At 31.7% G+C, this 26,734-nt stretch overlaps 1 protein-coding gene and 1 pseudogene across 3 annotated transcripts; both read right to left on the minus strand.

The window, feature by feature from the left end:
* Positions 1-231: 231 nt before the first annotated feature.
* LOC145968177 (fatty acid synthase-like) lies at positions 232-10,221 on the minus strand. 2 transcript variants are annotated; one of them, XM_083093486.1, is made up of 19 exons: positions 9,961-10,221; positions 9,518-9,768; positions 9,106-9,337; positions 8,534-8,952; positions 7,906-8,199; positions 7,552-7,759; positions 7,212-7,372; positions 6,795-7,112; positions 6,193-6,680; positions 5,763-6,067; positions 5,248-5,652; positions 4,018-5,033; positions 3,673-3,914; positions 2,747-3,440; positions 1,786-2,617; positions 1,234-1,700; positions 872-1,126; positions 552-803; positions 232-481 (listed from the first exon to the last, which is right to left on the minus strand). In XM_083093486.1, exons 1-19 carry the CDS (start codon positions 10,124-10,126, stop codon positions 302-304), a joined length of 7,185 nt encoding a protein of 2,394 aa, XP_082949612.1. In that variant the 5' UTR covers positions 10,127-10,221; the 3' UTR covers positions 232-301. The 2 variants fall into 2 exon arrangements, with proteins under 2 accessions (XP_082949612.1, XP_082949613.1); XM_083093487.1 differs by lacking the exon at positions 9,961-10,221 and having other exon boundaries at positions 233-481; positions 9,106-9,308; positions 9,518-9,624.
* Positions 10,222-13,618: 3,397 nt separating this feature from the next.
* LOC145969107 (fatty acid synthase-like) lies at positions 13,619-22,919 on the minus strand (annotated as a pseudogene). The gene is made up of 17 exons (XR_014437945.1): positions 22,886-22,919; positions 22,409-22,600; positions 21,820-22,238; positions 21,278-21,571; positions 20,915-21,117; positions 20,648-20,808; positions 20,169-20,486; positions 19,581-20,069; positions 19,142-19,446; positions 18,622-19,026; positions 17,391-18,406; positions 17,043-17,285; positions 16,121-16,814; positions 15,139-15,970; positions 14,596-15,053; positions 13,915-14,166; positions 13,619-13,844 (listed from the first exon to the last, which is right to left on the minus strand). The product of XR_014437945.1 is annotated as a fatty acid synthase-like (transcript).
* Between the last annotated feature and the right edge of the window lie 3,815 nt (positions 22,920-26,734).

Consider the following 26,734-nt stretch of genomic DNA (forward strand, 5'->3'; position numbering starts at 1 on the left):
TCACAAAAATACTATTAAAGTCAGAGAGAGACACAGAGTCTTCTATAATTATATCTCTATTAAAGGAGATAGGCTAATAGGGAATAAAGTTTACAAGATGTATGAATTATTATAAATTATGTATGATTTTCATCAAAAGGACCACGAGTGATCAAAAATGAAGCAGTATTTATATATTATTATATAATATAATTTTGTAAAAACACTTAGTTAATTTTACAAGTATAATAAATATATCACAAATATAGATAGAATTTTTACAATACAAAATATTTAATATGGGTTTAATATGGGTCTAGATTTATGATCTAGTACGAATATCTTGCATAGGTATTATTTTATCGTTATCTACTGTACGTAGCTTTATTTTTTTGTCCGTTTCAATATATTCTCCATTAATCACAGCGACGACTTTATCATTGTTCATCATTGTAATGTGGTTACCTTCGATATAAAACACTTCCACATTTCCCTCAGTAATCTGAAAATTAATTAACTATAAAGGTACTGTGCTATGAGTAATTCTCTTATAATAATCATATAAATAATACCTTATGTAAACCGTAATCTTCTTGAAAATAAGGCAACACTGATATTGTAGGTTTTAAAAGTATTATAGGTGATTTAATTTTCGATAATTGAGTCACATCATATTTATGAACAGCAATTACACGCTCATAAATTGTTGTACACAAATATTTATTATTATCAACTGAGAGATGTGTATAAGTTGGAGGGACATGAGTTGACAAAGTATCTAATTTTTCGTTCCAGTTGGTGCATTTGTTTAACTCCAAAAGAAGCTGTAAAGATTAAATTGCTTGAGATTTTTAAAAAGAATCAAATATAATAATATTGATATGAATAATACCTTTCCACTAAGTATTGGCTGTATAACATCCATTATACTTAAAAGAACATTATTCTCAAGTTCGAAACTCGTAGTAAAAGGTAAGAATTGATTTGCTAATGCTTTCATTTGCTCTGGTGCCCCATCGATGAGAATTAATCGACCTTGAAGATTCATCCCTTCTAATTTTCGCATCAACTCAATTGCAATCAACGATCCCATCGAATAACCCACTATTGTAAAATCTCGATTTAATTCTTTTTTACTTAACAGATGCTACAAACATATAAAAAATTGCAAAATATTAATAATTATCTTTCTACATATTATATATTATATATTAAGATACTCTAATTATTCTTATATAGATAAAAAATCCGTACTTGTAATAAGCAATGAGCAATCTCGTTTATTGAAGTGCAGCCTATACCAATGTTGTACGCTCCATGTTGTAAGCACATTGCTGGAGCTTCGATTTGTTGTACCAGCGAATCGAATATACTTCCGCAGCCTTCCATACCTGGCACTAAAAATATTTCGCTTCTCGCTATGTTTCTTTTTGTTGACAAATCCACACAAATGTCGGGAATCAGATCATCGTTGCCTATCAAACGAACGAACAGTTTAATACCAGTTAGCTCGTTCTCATCTTGATCGATTTTATCCTTCGATATATCTTTGTCAAACATCTCTATAAGTTTAGCAAAATTGAGACAACGAATATCCTGTGCTGTAAGAAAAACATCGAATTCTCGTTCCAAAGTCTGTTTAATTTCCACAGCCATCAACGAGTCCATGCCGAGTTCCGGTAAAGGTGTGTGACGAGCCACGTTATTTAAGTCCTTCAAACCTACATTAACATATTGAATTTTCGTTATTATATTAATTCGCTTCATTAATTAATTGATTAATTTTTTATTCTATATAATTCTTACCCATAATATTAGCCACAGTTTCAACAATATTATTTGTACCAAAAGCGTCCGCACGCTTCTCAGCTACAACCATACTCGCTACTACGGGCTGTTCTTGTAACAGAAATTCCTCGAATTTCTCGATACAGGAACTTATTTTTTGTTGCAAAGTACCGCCAATAACCATTTCCTTGTCATCGTCTTGCATATCGGCTACCAGACCGACATCGCCTATTGCACCCCATTGAATCGCCAATCCATGTAGACCTTCTTGTACTCTTTTCTCGCAAATTCTTTCCATAATGGAATTCGCCATACCATAATTGGTCTGCCCAGCATTTCCTCTGCCACAGGAAACTGAAGAAAAGACAACAAAGTGCCGCAACTGAGGACATATTTTTCTAGACAATTGATCTAAATTCTTCGTCGTCCAAGCTTTTGCTCTAAACGGTTCATGAAATGTCTCTATAGTGTGATTCTGGCAAATTTTATCGTTCAACACCACAGCAAGATTGAATATAGCGTCCACTGGCGCTAGTTTCTCCGCTGTTCTCAATACATGTTCACAACTATCGACATTCGATGCGTCCATATCCGATATTAACAACACCTTAACTCCGTAAGATTTCCACAATTTGATTTTCATTTGCTGATATCCGTTCTTTATTCCTTTGCGCGAGACCAGCACGAGATTCTCGGCACCTCGAATGACCAACCAATCGGCTAATTCTAAACCGAAACCACCTAAGCCACCGAAAATAATGTACGTCTTGTCCGCCATACAATAATAACGCGGAAGTGCCGGAATGGGTGCATCTATAGATTCATCTTCCTTGTGTATTTTAATAATTATCTGAAAAAAAATTGTAATACATAAACTTGATTGTAAATCATGTGCTGTCTTAATATGCCTTTATTGATATTTAATCCGAACGTAATGATAAATAAAATAACAATTAATTTTAAATATTAATCGACTTACTTTTCCAATATGCTTTCCAGCTGCCATATATCTAAATGCAGCCTCAATTTCATCTCTTTGAAAAACTTTCCTGCTGATTGGTTTGATGGCTCCGCTAATAAGACCATTGACTAGTACTTTATTCAGTGCCATTCTTTGTTCCTCAGTAGCTGAGAATAAATTATCCAACATAACGCTGTAAAATGTTATGCCTTTCGAAAACATTGATAAGTCCAACATATTGTTAGTCATAAAATCGAACTTGCCAATCTCCAAGAAACGTCCATTTTTTGCGAGACAACGAATAGAAGCTTGAAGTTTTTCTTCGGCTAATGAATTCAATACGATATCCACACCGCGACCTTCGGTCTGTTGGAATATCATTTGCTCGAAACTAGTGTCGCGTGAATTTCCGATATGATCCTCTGGAATAGATGGGAAGGTCTCTCTTATAAATTTCCGCTTTTCCGGAGTACCGACAGTGACGAATACTTCGCAACCTTCGTGAAGCGCGAGATGAATCGCTGCTTGACCAACAGCGCCAGTGCCCGAATGAATTAATATTTTGTCACCTTTCTTCATTCTTGTCTTTACATATAATCCGTAACAACATGTGCCATAAGCGCAGGGGACTGTTGCAGCGTCCTCCAGAGTCCATTCGTCGGGAACATACCAGCATAAAGGTCTATCGGCTATGCGCATATTTGCTATACATCTAGAAGAAAATTTTATCATTTACAAAAAATAAAATATATAGTTTTATTTCGTTTCTTTCAAAAAAAATAATAAAGATTTTTAAATAAATCTTTTAGCTTTTTTTTGAAATTAAAATATCAACATATGGACGAAATTTTCGTCAGATATAAATTATATAAATAATCTAAATTGTATATTTTCTAGTATGGTTTTTAGCTAAAGTTAGTTGTGTATATGTAACAATAACGTACCTATTTTCCCAAATACCCATTACTCTGCAGCCAGCACTATCGATTCCGACATATTCCAAACCTATCAGACATTCTTCTAATCGTCCGCGTGACATGTATTCATCCATGATGATTCTAGCCGTGGCTAACATTACATCTTTAAAATTAATAGATGCATAAACTATGCGAACAAGATTTTCGTGCTGATAACCCGAAACAATCGGGCCTTCGATCCAGCGAAATGAATTCAAATCACCGCGAATCTAACAAGAATACACTCTATTATAGAAAATAGTATCGAAAAATGTCTTATTTAGAAGATAATAAGACAAAAATAGTCTTTTATACAAAAAATCGGATACGTACCATTTGATTGACTAAAGCATGATACGAAAGTTTTGGCGCTAAAGGTGCCAGCGGAAGATGTCTGTACGATCCCCATATCATTCCCGGACGCAGAACATTTATAATAAGATCGATCTGGAGTTGTTTCGCATAGAATGGTTCGTCTAAAGAAAATTTCGCTGCCGTCTCATCTTGGATCAACACAGCTCTTATTAATTCTCCGCCTGGTTCTCTTCTCAAACAATTTACAAGACCTAATAAACCGCATTCTGGATCTCTTTCCCCTACTAAAATAATTCTCGCTATATTATTCTCGACATTTAAGTTCAATATTAATTGCTTTAACCAAGAAAACTCGTAATTATTCACGGAAATGACTTCTGTTCTTCTCCACGATCTTTTCCTTTTCTTTAAGAGTATAATATGTTCCTTTATCGTGCGTTTCTCAAGGACTATTGTTAAATCATGCTTCTCCGCATTTGTAATATCATCTTTTGTAAGCCGCTGTCCTCGTGTCAATAAGAATCCGTCGTCCTTCAATGCCGACAAAATTTCTTTTAAAATTTCGCTCTTATCGTTTGTTAGTAAATTAAATCCAGCGATTAATATTGCAGTATTATCCTTCGATAGCTTCTTGGATTGTGAAATCGTAATTTTTGAAGGAAGAGTAATAGAAGCAAAACGATCGGTTCTAGTTATTAAATTTATGTCTGGTTTAATCAACGGCAGATTATTTAAGACTTCGAGAAACAATGGAGACGCTAATTCTTCTGTTGTTATCTCATCACCATCTTCAATCAATTCGATGATATTTACTTTCATCATTTGATGATATTCCAGAGCAAGATGCGTCGATAAGATTATGCTGTCTTGTAAGGAAACTTCGGCTCCGTCGCGATGTGCTACAAATCTGTATTCTTCGAGAACAGGAGTTCCTATTGGTTTTCGACGGAATATAGAAGTAGCTTTTACACCACGAATTTCAATACCACCTGATACTATTGTTTCTATATCCTTGTATACGTATACAGGAAGTTCTATACAAAGATTTTCAAATTAATTTTTAAATCATTCATGTATCATTATTTAAAAGAAAATAATATAGTCACATTTCTTACGCTTTAAATAAAAAAACACGTTTTTGAATCTTATTACCACGATATTTAAAACATTGAATATATAAAGCAAATAAATAAAAAATGGAAACTGTGTCTCTAAACAACATCTATATACATTTTTCGGCAAACTTACGCTTCTCCTCAGCTGTTATGTTTTGTATACACTGAGCATGGAACTTCGTATCGATCACGCATTTTTGTATTTCCGTAGGAACATAAAGATTTCTCATATCAATTCCTAAGATTTTTATTTGTAACATAGTATCCATAAACGTCACCCAATTATTCGTCCAAGCTATATGTCCTCGTTTCCCAGTAGTGGATGTACTTTTTAATCCCCGAAATAAATTCGCATATTGATATCCACGTAATTTAAGTTCTTTATAGATGTCTCTTATTGTCATGACTTCTTCCTCATCCTCGGAATTTTCTAATAAGAGATGATTCGGTATTTTTTCTTTAACAGGGTCTGACGCAATACGCGCTTTGCCAGTAACAACAGCATTACCTCCTTCTATTATTTCAAAGTGTCCGGTGCCTAGATAATAAATATGTCATAATTGTCTAAAATATTTATTTTTGTATTACAAATATTAATGTTAAGGAATTGTTTGCAAAACATAAATTTCTATTTTTAACAAAATTTACCTTTCTGCACCATTAATATTAAGTCCAGATCTCCCTGCTTCGGAATATGCGTTGCCCGAAGAAACTTAACATTTTCGAATACAATCGATATGTCATTAAGCCATTGACCCTTCAGCATACTAATCGTATCCCAAACCAGAAGAAGATATCCCGTGGCTGGCAATAAGTTTCTTCCGTCGATTACGTGGCCACTTATGTATTCGAACGATTCTTCTTTCAATGTGATGTTAATAGCTTTTTCTCCGGAAGTAATCTTGGTTTTTGTTTTAAAATTCATTACATACCAATCTTCGGAATGATTCCATCTAGAACATCAAAGAAAATATGTTTTATTATACAACAATTTTTTTTATATAGAACGCTGTTACAATTATTTTATGTTTTCGATGTATTCTTATGTGTAAATCAATAGATATAATATTTGATATACTTGATTGATGGAGAAATCATTGGAGTTCCACGACTAACAGGAAATTCTACAGTCGGATATAAATTCGCTAATTGCGGTTGCAAACCATTGTTATACATTTTTCCTAATCCTTGCAAAAATACTTTAACATTGTCTTCGTGTTGACGTTGAAGTAATGCAATATTCATCGTCGTATCGGTCAATCCCTTCATGACGCTTTGAAAAGTTTCATCCGGCGCAATTTCAACAATTATCGAATTTTTAAGAACCCAGTTTTCTCTTCTTGCAGTTTTCTCAAAAAGTACAGGACCTAATAGATTATTTGTAAAATATTCAGCGTAGGACAATCCACGTGTTTCACTAAACGGACCTTGCCACATCAGACTATGTTTCATGTTATTAGGTATTATTCGATTTAAGTAAGCCAAAATCGTAGCTCTCGCAGATACGAGATGACGACTGTGAAGAGGAATATTGCAGTTAATTTCTTTAGTAAAGATATTATTACCCTAAAAAAGTATAAATGGGAAAAGTATAAATAGGGATTAGATGTTATTGCCCATATAATTTATTTTATTAAAAATAAAATATTTAATTAAGCCAGAGAAAATGCATAAAAGTACCTGTAACTTTGTTATAAATGTTGTTACTGACTTTTTTGGCCCACTTATAGTGCAAGTATTTTGACTTTTAGCGGAGATTATGTCAATGTCCAGTGGACATATGTTCTTCGCGTTCTCATAACTAAGACCAATGTCCGCCATGGCGCCATGAATTATTTTTGTTTCATTCAACGCCAATCCTATATAATACGAGGATAGAAGCACTTGTTCCATTGTAAAGTTACCAGTCACGTATCCGCAACAGAGTTCACCGATCGAATGACCAATAACATGATTTGGCACGATATTTACGGACTTTAGAAGTTCGATTAATCCGATCTAAAGAAAATAAAAATGAAATATTTCTTCTTATAAATTCTTTCTAAATAAATTATATAATTTGAATGATTTATGCGACAATTAGAATTGACTCATCACCTGCATTACGGTGACGCCAACTAAAGAGTTCAATATATTATTAAAAATTGCTTCGTGGTTATTTGTTAAAATGTTCATGATGCGCATTCCACGTGTTCTTAAAATAATATCGCACTTTTCTATAGTTTTATAAAATGCCGGAAATCGTAGTAATGCTTGACCTGTCAACGTATAAATTAAAATAATTTAAATGTAAGTATTTCCTTTTCAATATATATATACATATATATATATATATATATATATATATATATATATATATATATATATATATATATGTATAACCACATGTATATGTATACACATGTTTGCATGTATATATGCAAAGAAAGATGCATACCCATACCAGGCCATTGCGATCCTATTCCAGAAAACACGAAACATATCGGCTTTTTTTTACCTGAATAATAATGTATTTCTCTTATCATTTTTATAGATGCTTTAGATTCAATAATCGTGTATCCTCTGTAAGGATGACCTTGTATATCGTCAGCGTAAAGATCATGCAACAGCCGAACATATTCAATATCTATCGGTTGATTTTCGATCTATCAGACAGATTTATGTATTCATTTTAATAAAACAATATATATATATATATATATGTATATATATATATATATATATATATATATATATGTAATATAAATTTAGACTTTTAATTAGCGATATAAAACGCAAAAGTTGTGTATACCTCATTTAATAATGATTCTACTGCTTGTTCAGTTCGACCAGACACGACGACCAGTCGCGGTAAATCATCGTTTGGTGCCCCATCATTAACTTTTTGCTTCAAATGAGATTGTAGTAAAATATGACAATTGGCTCCGCCAAAGCCAAATGAATTAATGCCCGCGAAACCAGGCTTCCATGGTGTTGCGATATTTACCACACGTATTCTTCCTTCCTCAAAAGCCTTAATATCTTGTCGTTCTTTTGTAAAGTTTGCATTCGGTGGTATTATACCAGTTTGCATAGCAATTATAACCTTACGAAAAATAGTTTTATAATAGATTCTTCTCTTTTTCCTTTCTCTTATTTTTAAATTATTATCATTTCTTACAATTAAGGCGATAAATTTCTTACAATTTAGGCACAAAAAGAGAGCAGAAACAGTCTTAGCTTTGTTTAAAGTTAAAAACTTAATAGATCTGTTTTATGATTTTACTAATTGTAAGATAAATTAATAGAATTAGCATGCATATTATAATTATACACACACACACACACACGTGTGTGTGTGTGTGTGTGTATAATTATAATATGCATGCTAATTCTATTAATTTATCTTACAATTAGTAAATATATATATATATAATTACCTTAACAATTTGACATAAACCTGCAGCAGCCTCAGAGTGACCCAAATTTGATTTGACAGAACCAACTAACAGAGGAGTCTGCCTATCTTTGCAGAAAACTTTGTCAATTGCGTTGATTTCTTCCGGATCGCCAACTCTAGTACCGGTACCATGAGCCTCCATAAAATCTATAGTAGACGGTGATACACCGCATTCATTGTAAAATTCTTGAAACAAAACTCCTTGCATTTCACTGGACGGGAAAGTAATGCCTTGTTGTTTGAATCCGTCACAATTCGTCTTGGCGTACACGACAGTTGCATAAATTCTTTTAGCTCTCTTTGCTTTTTGTAGAAATATTATACCCATTGTTTCGCTACGCATATAACCGTTTGCATTTTCATCGAAAGGTCTACAAAATCCGTTAAGTGATAAAACTCCTAGAATCAAAACAATTATAAATTATAATATATATTGAAATATGTTTGAGTGTATATTTTCAAATTATTTTCGAAATTATATATATCTTATATTTTCAATTTAGTTTTCCTATATTTTATGTTTAGTTTAATTTAAGTTTTAATTTTTAATACCAAGTCTTGAGAATAGCAAAGCTAAATTGGGATGTAAACAGAGATTTGCGCCACCAATGATAGCAGCATCACACTCCCCCGATCGCATAATTCTATAAGCACACTCTACAGCAGATAGACTTGAACTGCAAGCGGTATCGATTGAATAAGACGGTCCTGTTACACCCAACCATTGAGAGATTCGATTTGCCAGCAAAGCTTTACTACATCCAGAAATTGCAGAGTCAGATATCTAATGCATATATATACATTATTTAGAGAATTTACATGCTTGTTACATATATATTTTATTGTATGCTTGTTACATATATATTTTAATATAACAAAATCATTTCAATTCTTACAATTTAATATATAAAAAATAATATCTATCAAAATTTTTTATGATTAATGCATAAATTGATTTGAATACCTGATGTTTTTCATAAAACCAATTTCCTTCCGATTCAGAAAAACACACTCCGATAAAAACTGCAGTTTTTGTTCCACGTAAATCTTTCGGATTTACTCCCGCGTCGACAATAGCTTCGTAAGTATGTTCTAATAGCATTCTACCCATAGGATCCATCATGGAAACCTCGTTGAAGGAAACGTCAAAATATTCCGCATCAAATTTCTCCAAATTATTGATTTTTCCCGTGCGTTGGGGTATTTCTGGATGATCTGTAAATTTTAAATCATATGATTTAATCGAGATATCTTTTTACTTAAAGATTTTATTGATTATATAGTGTAATTATATAAATAAATGTCAAAATTAGATAATTACTGTATAATTATATACATTTTTATAAATTATGTGATACGATTTTCTCACATTATGTATACCAATATGATGGAATTAAATATTATTACCGTGATTCCATCGTCGGTTGTCATTCGATCCTAGGTCTATCTTGTTAAGTAGATTCTCCTGAAGATGTTTCATGTTATCAGACTCAGGAAATCTACCAGCGATACCAGAAATAACGATTTCGTCTCCAGGTTCAATGTCGTGAAGTTTATTTCTTTTACAATCCATTTTTAAACACTTTTAATCGAAATAATAAAGATTTAAAATTTAGAGAAATATAACGCTAATGTGTGGACAGAGAAAATCTCCTGACAATTATTAACAATGATACAAAATAATATTTATTTTATTTTATATTATTTTATTTTATTTTATATTTTATTTTATTTTATAATATTATATTTATTATGTTGTATGTTTTTAAAATTTATGATTTTACGATTAATTATTGTTGATGTCTCGTCACATTATGAATTGCGTGAATGGATTTTGGACTCATTTATATATAAGTGATCTGTATGGTAAATATTTTATTATGAAATAAATTTCATTATGAAATACTATAGAAACTTATTATTTATAAGCATTGAAGTAAATAATAAATAACAGCAAATCTATTTATATACTTCTCATATAGCAAATGTAATAATTTACAATTATTTGCAATCATTTAAATGAAAATGTGATTTCTTACTTTGCAACAATGCTGAGATGCATGCTATATATATGTATGATATGTAAATTTTAAAAAAGGCAATTTTATAATATCTATGTGATATAAAATCAACATTATTGTAATTTTTAATGAAAGAGTACTTTAATTATACAACTGACGAACTTCTATTATTAAAACAGCGATGCAATATTTATATGTACATATTATTAATATAAACATTTGGATAATATATACAATTTAACAAACTTTATATGCACTCTTTATATGCAATCTTAATGTAGTCAAAAAACTTCTCTCCTGTATCGTATTAACCCTTTCGATTACTGACTAAAGTTAACGATTGCGTATTGACTGCAGTTGACTTTAAATATATATATAAATCTTACTCCAATTTTATATTTAAACTCTTAAAAATGATATGTATGATCGGTTATTTACGTAATTTATTATCAAAATTTATTGCCACTCTTTTTATAAAATTAGTTGGCTATCTCAAAATGCATTGGGTAAATGTTTACTTCACGTCACACAGCTCGAAATATTTTTATTTTCACATATGTTGTAGAGGATACATTCCTAAGTAATACACCGTTTTGTGGCGCTTTCTCTTCGTTCCTGAGATATGCAATTTTGAAATTTTATACTTACTTGTATCATCTTTTCGTTACTTTCTAAATATGTTTATATTTTTCTGTTTACATTTCCTAAGGTCATCTTTCTGAATAACTTTCAGAAGGTTTTAGCCGCTTATTGTTATTTATTAAATAGTTATTAACAAAAAAAGTTTCAAGAATACAATATAATTTTACCACATCATGTATGTTTAAGAAGAAATATAGGCACGCACACACACACATACATGCGCGCGCGCGGGGATGAGATATGCAATTTTGAAGTTTCATACTTTCATGTCATCTTTTCGTTATATCCTATTTATGTGTTTACATTTTTTGTTTACATTTGCTCAACACGGTTTCATATTATATTTTCCTTGTGTGTTTATATTTTTTTGTTTACGTTTGTTCGTTGTGACTTCCATGTCGCTAAGGTATAGAAATATCACAAATATATGTGTACACACACACACGCGCGCGGCCTTCGGTCCCCCCTCCCGCAACCACCCCGCCGGTAGGGGACGCATTGCGAAGAGTTCATCACAATGGATATATGCTGTAAGTTGTAAAGCGAGGTCCACCTTGACTACCGGTGTGGTGGTTACGGGAGGGGGGGGCCAAAGGCCCCCCTTGTACTCACCGCCCGCGCGCGGGTGTGTGTGTGGTTGTGTGTGTACACATACATTTGTGATATTTCTATACCTTAGCGACATGGAAGTCACAACGAGCAAACGTAAACAAAAAAATATAAACACACGAGGAAAATATAATATGAAACCGTGTTGAGCAAATGTAAACAAAAAATGTAAACACATAAATAGGATATAACGAAAAGATGACATGAAAGTATGAAACTTCAAAATTGCATATCTCAGGAACGAAGAGAGCGCAACAAAATTCAAACGGTGTATTACTTAGGAATGTATCCTCTACAACATATGTGAAAATAAAAATTTTTCGAACTTTGTGACGTAAAGTAAACATTTACCGGAAATAGGATAATAGGGAATAAAGTTTACAAGATGTATGAATTATTATAAATTATGTATGATTTTTTCTTCAAAAGGACCACGAGTGATCAAATAAAGCAGTATTTATAATACAAAACCGCAAATATTTGTTAAACCATTGAAAATATCTCAAGCATTACATAATTCATTTAGTTAAATAAAATGACAATTTAAATTATTATAGTAAATTGCTTAATTTTATATAGATTTTTGTTCATTTATAGAGAGCTATTTTATGAAGATATCACACTCTGCCATTGATCAATTCCAAATGGCATAAATTCTCGAGACGTTAGAGTTTTACAAAGATTTTAGAAAGATTGAAATCTGAACGATGATCCTAAAAAAACGCGGACAACATGCATGCAATATATTGTATACTACATTGTGTCAAGTAATCACTCTGTTATATTGATTTGACTATAGAATATTCTACATGAATGAGCAATGAAATATCAGAATCAAATAGATTAGTTAAGGAGAAATTATAATATTTGATTAAAAATTATACTGGTAAAATAAAGTTTTATGTTTTTCAAAATTAATAGAATATTTTGTATTTTTCTTAATTTAGTGCTATAAATATAGTGCTATTTTTATCATGAATTTTTAAAAGGCTTATAATTATAATATCCATTCAATCTAATTTTATGGAACTTTATTATATATTATTGCTGTAAAGTCATACAAAGGTAAGTTTTTTTAAATAGACAATATTATTTTTATTATTTGAAAAAATTGTACAAAAATACATAGAATATTTTATTTTAAATTTGTCAAATAGAATAATTAATCGATTAATAATTACTAATAATTATTGTAATTATTAATGTTATCAACATTACTATATTATATATAGATAAAAAATACATGTTAAATATAATACATTACTCCTATATTGATTGATGCAGGATATGCGTACAGCATCACTAGAAATAATCATTAGAAATAAAAGAAAAATTATACTTCAATATATCAACTGCGCATAAAGGTCTGGTAAATAAAACGAGATTGAATAAAAATAACTGTCAATGATTAACTTTTTTAGTAGTTTTATATATATATATATATATTCATGCATTATTTATAATTTATTTATGCATTATGTAATTTCATACTTATGCATTATTATTTTATGTTACTTTCTTCCATCCACGCAGCATCTAATACATCATTCTGTGATATATTTATTATACTTGTAAAGTTAAATAAGTGTTTTTACAACATTATATTATATAATAATATAATGTTGTAAAAACACTTATTTAATTTTACAAATATAATAAATATATCACAAATATAGATAAAATTTTTACAATACAAAATATTTAATATGGGTTTAAATATACTAGATTTATGATCTATAATAATTATTATTATCTATATAATATGATCTATGATAAATGATCTATAATAATAATTATTCTATTCTATAATTATTAATCGATTAATTATTCTATTTCTATATTTATGATCTGGTACGAATATCTTGCGTAGGTATTATTTTATCGTTATCTACTGTACGTAGCTTTATTTTTTTGTCCGTTTCAATATATTCTCCATTAATCACAGACGACTTTATCATTGTTCATCATTGTAATGTGGTTACCTTCGATATAAAACACTTCCACATTTCCCTCAGTAATCTGAAAATTAATTAACTATAAAGGTACTGTGCTATGAGTAATTCTCTTATAATAATCATATAAATAATACCTTATGTAAACCGTAATCTTCTTGAAAATAAGGCAACATTGATATTGTAGGTTTTAAAAGTATTATAGGTGATTTAATTTTCGATAATTGAATCACATCATATTTATGAACAGCAATTGCACGCTCATAAATTGTTGTACACAAATATTTATTATTATCAACCGAGAGATGTGTATAAGTTGAAGGGACATGAGTTGACAAAGTATCTAATTTTTCGTTCCAGTTGGTGCATTTGTTTAACTCCAAAAGAAGCTGTAAAGATTAAATTGCTTGAGATTTTTAAAAAGAATCAAATATAATAATATTAATATGAATAATACCTTTACACTAAATGTTGGTTGTATAACATCCATTATACTAAAAAGAACATTATTCTCAAGTTCGAAACTCGTAGTAAAAGGTAAGAATTGATTTGCTAATGCTTTCATTTGCTCTGGTGCCCCATCGATGAGAATTAATCGACCTTGAAGATTCATCCCTTCTAATTTTCGCATCAACTCAATTGCAATCAACGATCCCATCGAATAACCCACTATTGTAAAACCTCGATTTAATTCTTTTTACTTAACAGATGCTACAAACACTTAAAAAATTGGAAAATATTAATAATTATCTTTCTACATATTATATATTATATATTAAGATACTCTAATTATTCTTATATAGATAAAAAATTCGTACTTGTAATAAGCAATGAGCAATCTCGTTTATTGAAGTGCACCCTGTGCCAATATTATACGCTCCATGCTGTAAGCACGTCGCAGGAGCTTCAATTTTATGTACCAGCGAATCGAATATACTTCCGCAGCCTTCTATACCTGGCACTAAAAATATTTCGCTTCTCGCTATGTTTCTTTTTGTTGATAAATCCACACAAATGTCGGGAATCAGATCATCGTTGCCTATCAAACGAACGAACAGTTTAATACCAGTTAGCTCGTTCTCATCTTGATCGATTTTATCCTTCGATGTATCTTCGTCAAACATCTCTATAAGTTTAGCAAAATTGAGACAACGAATATCCTGTGCTGTAAGAAAAACATCGAATTCCCGTTCCAAAGTCTGTATAATTTCCATAGCCATCATCGAGTCCATGCCGAGTTCCGGTAAAGGTGTGTGACTAGCCACGTCCTTCAAACCTACATTAACATATTGAATTTTCGTTACCATATTAATTCGCTTTATTAATTAATTGATTAATTTTTTATTCTATATAATTCTTACCCATAATATTAGCCACAGTTTCAACAATATTATTTGTACAAAAAGCGTCCGCACGCTTCTCAGTTACAACCATACTCGCAACTACGGGATGTTCTTGTAACAGAAATTCCTCGAATTTCTCGATACAGGAACTTATTTTTTGTTGCAAAGTACCGCCAATAACCATTTCCTTGTCATCGTCTTGCATATCGGCCACCAGACCGACATCGCCTATTGCACCCCATTGAATAGCTAATCCATGTAGACCTTCTTGTACTCTTTTCTCGCAAATTCTTTCCATAATGGAATTCGCCATACCATAATTGGTCTGCCCAGCATTTCCTCTGCCACAGGAAACTGAAGAAAAGACAACAAAGTGCCGCAATTGAGGACATATATTTCTAGACAATTGATCTAAATTCTTCGTCGTCCACGCTTTTGCTCTAAACGGTTCCTGAAATGTCTCTATAGTGTGATTCTGGCAAATTTTATCGTTCAACACCACAGCAAGATTGAATATAGCGTCCACTGGCGCTAGTTTCTCCGCTGTTCTCAATACATGTTCACAACCATCGACATTCGATGCGTCCATATCCGATATTATCAACACCTTAACTCCGTAAGATTTCCACAATTCGATTTTCATTTGCTGATATCCGTTCTTTATTCCTTTGCACGAGACCAGCGCGAGATTCTCGGCACCTCGAATGACCAACCAATCGGCTAATTCTAAACCGAAACCACCTAAGCCACCGAAAATGATGTACGTCTTGTTCGCGATACAATAATAACGCGGAAGTGCCGGAATGGGTGCATCTATAGATTCATCTTCCTTATGTATTTTGATAATTATCTGAAACAAATTGTAATACATAAACTTGATTGTAAATTATCATGCGCTGTCTTTCTTGATTGATACTTAATGCGAACATAATGGTAAATAAAATAACAATTAATAACAATTAATTAAATAACAATTAATTTTAAATATTAATCGACTTACTTTTCCAATATGCTTTCCAGCTGCCATATATCTAAATGCAGCTTCAATTTCATCTCTTTAAAAATCTTTCCTGCTGATTGGTTTGATGGCTCCGCTAATAAGACCATTGAATAGTAACTTATTCAGTACCATTTTTCGTTCCTCAGTAGCTGAGAATAATTTATCCAACATAACGCTGTAAAATGTTATGCCTTTCGAAAACATTGATAAGTCCAACATATTGTTCGCCATAAGATCGAACTTGCCAATCTCTAAGAAACGTCCATTTTTCGCGAAACAACGAATAGAAGCTTGAAGTTTTTCTTCGGCTAATGAATTCAGTACGATATCCACACCGCGACCTTCGGTCTGTTGGAATATCATTTGCTCGAAACTAGTGTCGCGTGAATTTCCGATATGATCCTCTGGAATAGGTGGGATGGTCTCTCTTATAAATTTCCGCTTTTCCAGAGTACCGACAGTGACGAATACTTCGCAACCTTCGTGAAGCGCGAGATGAATCGCTGCTTGACCAACAGCGCCAGTGCTCGAATGAATTAATATTTTATCGCCTTTCTTCATTTTTGATTTTATATATAATCCATAACAACATGTGCCATAAGCGCATGGGACTGTTGCAGCGTCTTCCAAAGTCCAATCGTCGGGAATATACCAGCATAAATTTCTATCGGCTATGCGCATATTTGCTATACATCTAGAAGAAAATTTTATTGTTTACTTCAAAAAATAAAATATACAGTTTTATTTTCTGTTTTTTAAAAATAATAAAGATTTGTAAATAAATCTTTTAGCTTTTCAAGTTAAAATCTCAACATATGGACGAAATTTTTATGAGATATAAATTATATAAATAATCTAAATTGTATATTTTCTAGTATAGTTTTTAGCTAAAATTACTTGTGAATAAGTAACAGTAACGTACCTATTTTCATAAATACCCATTATTCTGCGGCCAGCACTATCGATTCCGACATATATTCAAAACCTATCAGACATTCTTCTAATCGTCCGCGTGACATGTATTCATCCATGATGATTCTAGCCGTGGCTAACATTACATCTTTAAAATTAAGAGACGCATAAACTATGCGAACAAGATCTTCGTGCTGATAACCGAAACAATCGGTCCCTCGATCCAACTAAATGAGTTCAAATCACCGCGAATCTAACGAGAATACATTCTATTGTAGAAAATATTATCAAAAAATGATTTACTTAGAAGATAATAAGACAGAAATAGTCTTATTTTATACAAAAATCGGATACGTACCGTTTGATTGACTAAAGCATGATACGAGAGTTTTGGCGCTAAAGGTGCTAGCGGAAGATGTCTGTATGATCCCCATATCATTCCTGGACGCAGAACATTTGTAATGAGATCGATCTGGAGTTGTTCAGCATAGAACGGTTCGTCTAAAGAAAATTTCGGTGCTGTCTCATCTTGGATCAACACAGCTCTTATTAATTCTCCGCCTGGTTCTCTTCTCAAACAATTTACAATACCTAATAAACCGCATTCCGAATCTTTTTCGCCTACTAAAATTATTCTCGCTACATTATTCTCGACATTTAAGCTCGATATTAGTCGCTCCAACCAAGAGAATTCATAATTATTCACGCTAATAACTTCTGTCTTTCTCCACAATCTTTTTCTTTTCTTTAAGAGTACAATATGTTCTTTTTTCGTGCGTTTTCCAAGGACTATTGCTAAATCGTGAGTCTCCGCATTTGTAATATCATCTTTTGTCAACGGTTGTCCTCGTGTTATTAAGAATCTGCCATCCTTTAATGCCGACAGAATTTCCTTTAATGTTTCGCTCTTATCATTTGTTAATAGATTATATCCAGCGATTAATATTGCATTATCCTCCTTTGATAGCTTCATAGATTGTGAAATCGTAATTTTTGGAGGAAGGGTAATAGAAGCAAAACTATCGGTTCTAGTTATTAAATTTATGTTTGGTTTAATCAACGGCAGATTATTTAAGACTTCGAAAAAGAATGGAGACGCTAATTCTTCTGTTGATATCTCATCACCATCTTCAATCAATTCGATAATGTTTACTTTCGTCATTTGATGATATTCCAGAGTAAGATGCGTCGATAAGATTATGCTGTCTTGTAAAGAAACTTCGGTTCGGTCGCGATGCGCTACGAATCTATATTCTTCGAGAACAGGACTCGCTGTTGGCTTTCGACGGAATATAGAAGTGGCTTTTACACCACGAATTTCGACCCCACCTGATACTATCGTTTCCATATCTTTATACACGCGTACAGAAAGCTCTACATACAATTTCAAAATAAAATTTTAATTATTCTGTAAAATTATTAAAATGATCATTATTTGAAAGAAAGTAATATATTTGTATTATTATTCTTTATTTTTAAAACTTCCAAGATATTTAAATCGTTGAATGTATAAAACAATTAAAAAAAGAAAACAACATTCTCTAAACTTTCCCTAAACAACATCTATATACATCTTTTAGCAAACTTACGTTTTTCTTCATTTGTTATATTTTGTATACACTGAGCATGGAGCTTCGTATCGATCACTAATTTTTGTATCTCCGTAGGAACATAAAGATTTCTCATATCAATTCCAAAGATTTTTATTTGCAACATAGCATCCATAAACGTCACCCAATTATTCGTCCAATCTATGTGTCCTCGTTTTCCAGTATCGGATGAGCTTTTTAATCCTCGAAATAAATTAGCATATTGATATCCACGTAATTTAAGTTTTTTGTAGATGTCTCTTATTGTCATGACTTCTTCCTCATCCTCGCAATTTTCTAATAAGAAATGATTCGATATTTTTTCTTTAGCAGGATCTGATGCAATACGTGCTGCACCAGTAACAATAGCATTATCTCCCTCTATTATTTCAAACTTTCCAGTGCCTAAATAATAAATACATAATTATTGTCTTAAATATTTATTTTTGTATTACAGTTATTAATGATGTGTTTAAAAGTTGTTTGCAGAATATAAGTTTCTATTCTAAATAAAATCTACCTTTCTGCACCATTATTGTTAAGTCCAAATCTCCCTGCTTCGGAATATGCGTTGCCCGAAGAAATTTGACATTTTCAAATACAATCGATATGTCATTAAGCCACTGACCCTTCAGCATACTAATCGTGTCCCAAACCAGAAGAAGATATCCCGTGGCTGGCAATAAGTTTCTTCCGTCGATTACGTAGCCACTCATATAATCGAATGCTTCATCTTTCAATGTGATGTTAATATTTCTATCCCCGGAAGTAATCTTCTTTTTTGTTTTAAAACTCATTACATACCAATCTTCGGAATGATTCCATCTAGAACATCAAAGGAAATATGTTTTACTATTCAACAATATTTTTTATATAAAACGCCGTTAAATCATAATCAATTATTTTATCTTTTCTCTGTATTCTTATGTGTAAATCAATAGATATAATGTTTGATATACTTGATTGATGGAGAAATCATTGGAGTTCCACGGCTGACAGGAAATTGTACAGTCGGATATAAATTCGCTAATTGCGGTTGCAAACCATTGTTACATTTTTCCTAATCCTTGCAAAAATATTTTAACATTGTCTTCGTGATGACGTTGAAGTAATGCAATATTTATCGTCGTATCGGTCAATTCTTTCATAACGCTTTGAAAAATTCCATCCGGTGCAATTTCAACAATTATCGAATTTTTAAGAACCCAGTTTTCCCTTCTTGCAGTTTTCTCGAAAAGTACAGAACCTAATAGATTATTTGTAAAATATTCAGCATAAGACAATCCACGCATTTCGCAAAATGGACCTTACCACATCAAACTATGTTTCATGTTATTAGGTATTATTCGATTTAAGTAAGCCAAAATCGTAGCTCTCGCAGATGCGAGATGACGACTGTGAAGAGGAATATTGCTGCAGTTAATTTCTTTAGTAAAGATATTATTAGCCTAAAAAAGTATAAATGGGAATTTGATGTTATTGCTCATATAATTTATTTTATTAAAAATAAAATATTTAATTAAGCCAGAGAAAATACATAAAAGTACCTGTAATTTTTTTATAAATGTTGTTACTGATTTTTTTGGCCCACTTATGGTGCAAGTATTTTGACTTTTAGTGGAGATTATGTCAATGTCCAGTGGACATATTTTCTTCGCGTTCTCATAACTAAGACCTATGTCCGCCATAGCGCCATGAACTATTTTTGTTTCATTCAACGCCAATCCTATATAATACGAGGATAGAAGCACTTGTTCCATTGTAAAGTTACCAGTCACGTATCCGCAACAGAGTTCACCGATCGAATGACCAATAACATGATTTGGCACGATATTTACGGACTTTAGAAGTTCGATTAATCCGATCTAAAGAAAATAAAAATGAAATATTTCTTTTTGTAAATTCCTTCTAAATAATTATCTTATATAATTTGAATGATTTATGCGATAATTAGAATTACTCATCACCTAAATAATTATCTTATATAATTTGAATGATTTATGCGATAATTAGAATTACTCATCACCTGCATTACAGTGATGCCAACTAACGAATTTAATATATTATTAAAGATTGTTTCGTGTTTATTTGTTAATATGTTCGTGATGCACATTCCACGTGTCCTTAAAATAATATCGCATTTTTCCATAGTTTTATAAAATGCCGGAAATTGTAGTAATGCTTGACCTGCGCATAAATTGAAATAATTTAATTGTAACTAATTTATGTATATATATGTATGTATGTGTTTGTGAGTGTGTGTTTGTGTGTGTATGCAAAGAAAGATGCATACCCATGCCAGACCATTGCGATCCTATGCCGGAAAACATGAAACAGATCGGCTTCTTTTTATGAATAATGATGTATTTCTCTTATTTTTGCAGATACTTTAGATTCAATAATCGCGTATCCTCTGTAAGGATGACCTTGTATATCGTCAGCGTAAAGATCATGCAACAGCCGAACATATTCAACATCTATCGGTTGATTTTCGATCTATCAGACAAATTTATGTATTCATTTTAATAAAACAATATATATATATATGTATATATATATATGTATATATATATATATATATATATATATATATATATATGTATAATATAAATTTAGACTTTTAATTAGCGATATGAAACGCAAAAGTTGTGTATACCTCATTTAATAATAATTCTACTGCTTGTTCAGTTCGATCAGACACAATGACGAGTCGCGGTAAATCGTCGTTTGGTGCCCCACCATTAACTTTTTGCTTCAAATTAGATTGTAGTAAAATATGACAATTGGCTCCGCCAATGCCAAATGAATTAATGCCCGCGAAACCAGGCTTCCATGGTGTTGCGATATTTACCACACGTATTCTTCCTTCCTTAAAAGCCTTAATATCTTGTCGTTCTTTTGTAAAGTTTATATTCGGTGGTATTATACCAGTTTGCATAGCAATTATAACCTTACGAAAAATAGTTTTATCAGAGATTTTTCTTCATTCTCTATCTTCCTTCTTTATTGTTTTTAAATTAATATTCATTATCATTCATATATCATTCATTAAAATTAATATATTAAGAGCAAGGAGAAACTAAAAGCAGTACTAATTTGTTTACGTTAAATTTAATACGTTAGTATTTATGACGTAAATAAAGTTTGAAATATAAATAAAGTAATACAATAATTTACGTATTGTAACTATATTCTTACCTTAGCAATTTGACATAAACCTGCAGCAGCCTCAGAGTGACCCAAATTTGATTTAACAGACCCAATTAACAGTGGCGTCTGTCTATCCTTGCAGAAAACTTTGTCAATTGCATTGATTTCTTCCGGATCGCCAACTCTAGTACCGATAGCGTGAGCCTTCATAAAAGCTATATTAGACGGTGATATACCGCATTCATCATAAAACTCTTGAAGTAAAACTCCTTGCATTTCGCTGGACGGGAAAGTAATGCCTTGTTCTTTGAATCCGTCACAATTCGTTTTGGCGTACACAACAGTTGCATATATTCTCTTAGCTCTCTTTGCTTTTTGCAAAAATATTATACTAATTGTTTCGCTACGCATATAACCGCTTGCGTTTTCATCGAAAGATCTACAAATTCCATCAAGTGATAAAACTCCTAGAATCAAAACAATTATAAATTATAATATATATTGAAATATGTTTGAGTGTATATTTTCAAATTATTTTTAAAATTATATATATATATATATATATATATATATATATCTTATATTTTAAATTTCGTTTTCCTATATTTTAAGTTTAGTTTAATTTAATTTTTAATACCAAGTCTTGCGAATAGCAAAGCTGAATTGGGATGTAAACAGAGATTTGCACCATTGACGATAGCAGCGTCACAATCCCCCGATCGCATACTTTTATAAGCATGCTCCAGAGCAAACAAATTTGAACTGCAAGCAATATCAGTTGAATAAGATGGCCCTGATTTCTTACTTTGCAACAATGCTGAGATGCATGCTATGTATATGTATGATATGTAAATTTTAAAAAAGGCAATTTTATAATATCTATGTGATATAAAATCAACATTATTGTAATTTTTAATGAAAGAGTACTTTAATTATACAACTGACGAACTTCTATTATTAAAACAGCGATGCATTATTTATATGTACATATTAATAATGTACATATTATTAATATAAACATTTGAATAATATATACAATTTAACAAACTTTATATGCACTCTTTATATGCAATCTTAATGTAGTCAAAAATCTTCGCTCCTGTATCGTATTAACCTTTTCGATTACTGACTAAAATTAACGATTGCATATTGACTGCAGTTGACTTTATATATATATATATATATATATATATATATATATATATATATATTTTATTCCAATTTTATATTTAAACTCTTAAAATTGATATGTATGGTCGGTTATTTACGTAATTTATTATCAAAATTTATCGCTACTCTTTTTATAAAATTAGTTGGTTATTTCAAAATGTGTGCATTGTTTTAACTTATTTATGTGTGTCATTATATAAATATAGAATTCAGAATTAAATTAATATGTATAAATTATTTTTATTAAGTGATCACTTTAGTAATATACATATAACAGAAAATGAAAATCAGAAATTGCCAAAATGCATTAATGGAAGTAATGTAAATTCAATTGCTCGATCTCGTACAATCGACAAAATATCAAGGCTACAATTATATTTTAATTCTTCTTACATACGTAATCTCTTAAGTTTATAATTAATGGCAGATCTGTCACACATTTTATATTCTGCATGTTGTCAGAAAAGCTTATATTTCATGAATATTAATATTTATATATAATATTTATAATACTACTAATTTATATTTTAAGTATATTTTGCTACTAATATAATATTTTATCTAAAATTATTGTTTCAAATAACATATACAAAAACTTGTTTTAATATTTTTTCCATTTTCTTACATCTTATATATTTTATTCTCTTTTATCCTCAATACATCCCGCAAATATTCAATCATACGATTTTATATTATATCGCATTGTGATTTTCTAACATTATCCATATAATTAGTAATAACAAAAATCTTCTCTGATATAATCACTAAAAAAATTTTCAAAACTTAATTTAGATTTAGCTAATACTAACATTATTCATGTCATAAGATTGAAAATTGAGTTCCGCTCTGCACGCAAATCGCGGTGAAACAATGTTGACACGAGTAATTTTATTATTTGATAGTATATTATTTCTCATTGTTCCCACAAAACTTGACACGCAACTTGATCCTTCAAATATATACTGTAATGAAAAATTTATTTCGTATTGTCTTTCGTCTTAAATAAGAATCATTTGTGTATATCTACAAAATTGAGAAGTTTATAAATAATGAGTTCTCGTTTAAAAAGAATAAAAAATCTTTAATCTTTCCAATCTTAATAAATTTCTAAAATAAAAATTTCTAATTAAAAAAAACTCATTTATTGTGATTTGCTTGCACAACTGCAATAAGGTTTATTATCGACCGTGTGTATTTTCTTTCTTTAGTTTGATTTTAATTTTTTCTCATAAAATTTGTCCGAATTCTCTTTTAGTTTTCCATTATTCACAACACACAGCGATTAAACATCAAGATATATCATGTTAAGCAAAAACTCATTTCCATGAGCTCTCTTCAAAGCGCATTGTCCGGCAAAATGCTACAAGCCGTTACGTTGATTAGATTGAACTTCCCTCGGTGAAGTATAGGCCGCTATAAAATAGCATGCTTCCTGTCTCCAAAGAATAAACCCGTTTTATGATAATTTTTTCTGTTATATCGACAAATTATCTCTCAAGTAATTTGTTTACTACGATTTATCACTTTCTTACGCAGATCTTTTCAACCTTCAATTATTACAATCACTTTATTCGAATAAATACTACTATTTGTAACTTTCTTGATGACCGTATATTCCTTTTTTCTAGATGTAAGATATAATAGTGTTATTAGAGAGTCTTCTATAAATAGATCGTTGCGAAAGGAGATAAGTATGATATTTATGGTATTTGTGAATTATGTATGATTTTCATCGAAAAGAAGATGCCACACATGATCAAATGATGAAGCATTATTTATGCCGGACAATACAAGACCGCAAATATTTATTAAACGTTGGAAATAAGCCTCGAACATTATATGATTCATTCAATTAAAATTGCAAATTATACAATAAATTGTTTAATAGACTGTTTTAATGAACAATCTTTTAATTTTTCTTATAATTTCTCTACAGGTCAGCATTATTATTATTATTATGCTTCTAGAATGAGACATATAATCTACTTGAAATCATCGATCATTAATTGTAACATCCTGTAAAATCTAGCTCTGGAAGTGAGTGCAATGTCTATATATGGGTATATTAAATGTAAAGGGAAGAAACGGTCTCATGCTAAAAGTCTCTCTGAGCGTGTTTTTGCGAGCGAAATGCACAGAAAGGAGAAAAAAGACATCCACTGACAAAATTTTACACCTCGAAGAAGGAGAGATCAAGAGATAAAGAAGACCGACTTCTCCTTTCTCCTTTATTGACTTGGGCTACTATTGATGCAGCGAAGATCCAAAGAAAGGCAGGTAGAAGATGAAACCCGAGCAAGGTAGACGGAGAAAGACATCATTGGAAGTATGAGAAAGAGAGAAAGGAGGATGGAGCGATAAAAAAGGAAGAAAGACCAGCTTCTCTCTTTCTCCTTCAAAGAGAAGCGAAGGAGAGAACCAAGGCACGAATTCAGGACGGAATCTGTTTGACAGCGTCGGTTAGAAGTCGGTTTTAGAAGCCTCTCTCTTTCTCTTTGCGAGCGTGTTACCGTCGCGGTTGATCTCGAGTCGATCTTTAAGAAGGTGTGGCGATCAGACAGAGAGCGGAGGTAGGAGAAGAGCTTAGGAGAGAAAGGGCAGAAGATCGAGAGATGTCAGGGACCTTCGGAACACAAACGTGAGAGGCCGCCATAAGATCGGACATAAAAGTCCCATCAAATCCCTCCATCATCATTCCCCCCTCTCTCTCTCCCTTGTTTCACTTTTCTTTTTTTTTTTCGTTCACACTCGATATCTTCCATATCTCGTGGAATTCGGCATATATTCGATATGCTGAAATAATTTTCAATATGTCCTCGTCGCAACAAGTAGGCGAGCTGAGCCGAGGGACCTCGGAGAAGGCCGATTTCGCCTCGCGAGCCGAGGAGCCCGCTGGTCCCCATTCCATTCCATTCTGTTCCGTTCCCCTCGTTCAGATCGACGAGCGTCGCTCGACAGAACGGAGCGGCCTTACGGCCTGTGCGTGGAAAAGTGGTTAGACTCCCGCAGCTGTCAGACGAGGCTGCGAATTACAGGTGTGCATATCGTGTTCGTGCAGTCGTGTGTACATGACGTGTGCGGGACAAGCGTGTTTCGTGCGAGAGACCCCCCCCGATTTTGCGAATTGTCTTCAGGATAGCTACAAAACGCGAGGCGAGGACCGCCGACATATATGCAGGCAAGTGGTGGTATAATAGAGGAATGTAGGGCCTCAATGTCTCCCCACTGCAGGGACTAGGGCTGTCGCGTAGGGCTACCAACTTCGCATCGATCTCGGCGATGAACATCCTTAAATGTCCAGGATCGTCTCAATGTTTCGAAAAAAACATGGTGTACCTTTTCTTCCTTTTAACTCTTCAACTGAAAGCAAATTCTCTTTATAATCGGCAATCAGTTTTAAATTGCAAGACATATAAATGTTGAGATAATTAATTAATTTTTTGATACCGGTTTATGGAAAAAAATATTTATAAAATTGTTAAAAGTCCTTCGGGGGTGTTTTTAAAAGAATACAGCCACGCGTGCAAAGAGATTCAATCAGTATATTTAAAATTCAGTGCACGTGTGTAACGTCAAATGGAAAAGAGACGTGCAAAATATGTTTAAGTAGTTACGGACAAAATGTTAATTTAAATATCAGAAAAAGAGAAGCGTCAAAATTTATATAATCCGGGATTACTTTAATAAAAAGAATTAACAAACCGAAAGATATCTTTTTGCTAACATAAAAAATATTTTAGACAAAATTATTGTAAGAACAATAATAATAAAATATCACAAATTATTATTCATT

This window comes from Camponotus vicinus, unplaced genomic scaffold (genome assembly GCF_025532165.1).
Source record: "Camponotus vicinus isolate PSW18456_S1 unplaced genomic scaffold, iyCamVici1.0 SCAF_3, whole genome shotgun sequence".
Taxonomy (NCBI): domain Eukaryota; kingdom Metazoa; phylum Arthropoda; class Insecta; order Hymenoptera; family Formicidae; genus Camponotus; species Camponotus vicinus.

Excerpts from the sequence above, each read along its gene's own strand:
- LOC145968177 (XM_083093486.1), bottom strand. The coding sequence starts at position 10,126 with ATGGATTGTAAAAGAAATAAACTTCACGACATTGAACCTGGAGACGAA. Across the intron at positions 9,769-9,960 it reads CAACCGACGATGGAATCACG|ATCATCCAGAAATACCCCAA; the intron begins GTAATAATATTT and ends TAAAATTTACAG. Across the intron at positions 1,127-1,233 it reads TTGCTCATTGCTTATTACAA|CATCTGTTAAGTAAAAAAGA; the intron begins GTACGGATTTTT and ends ATATGTTTGTAG.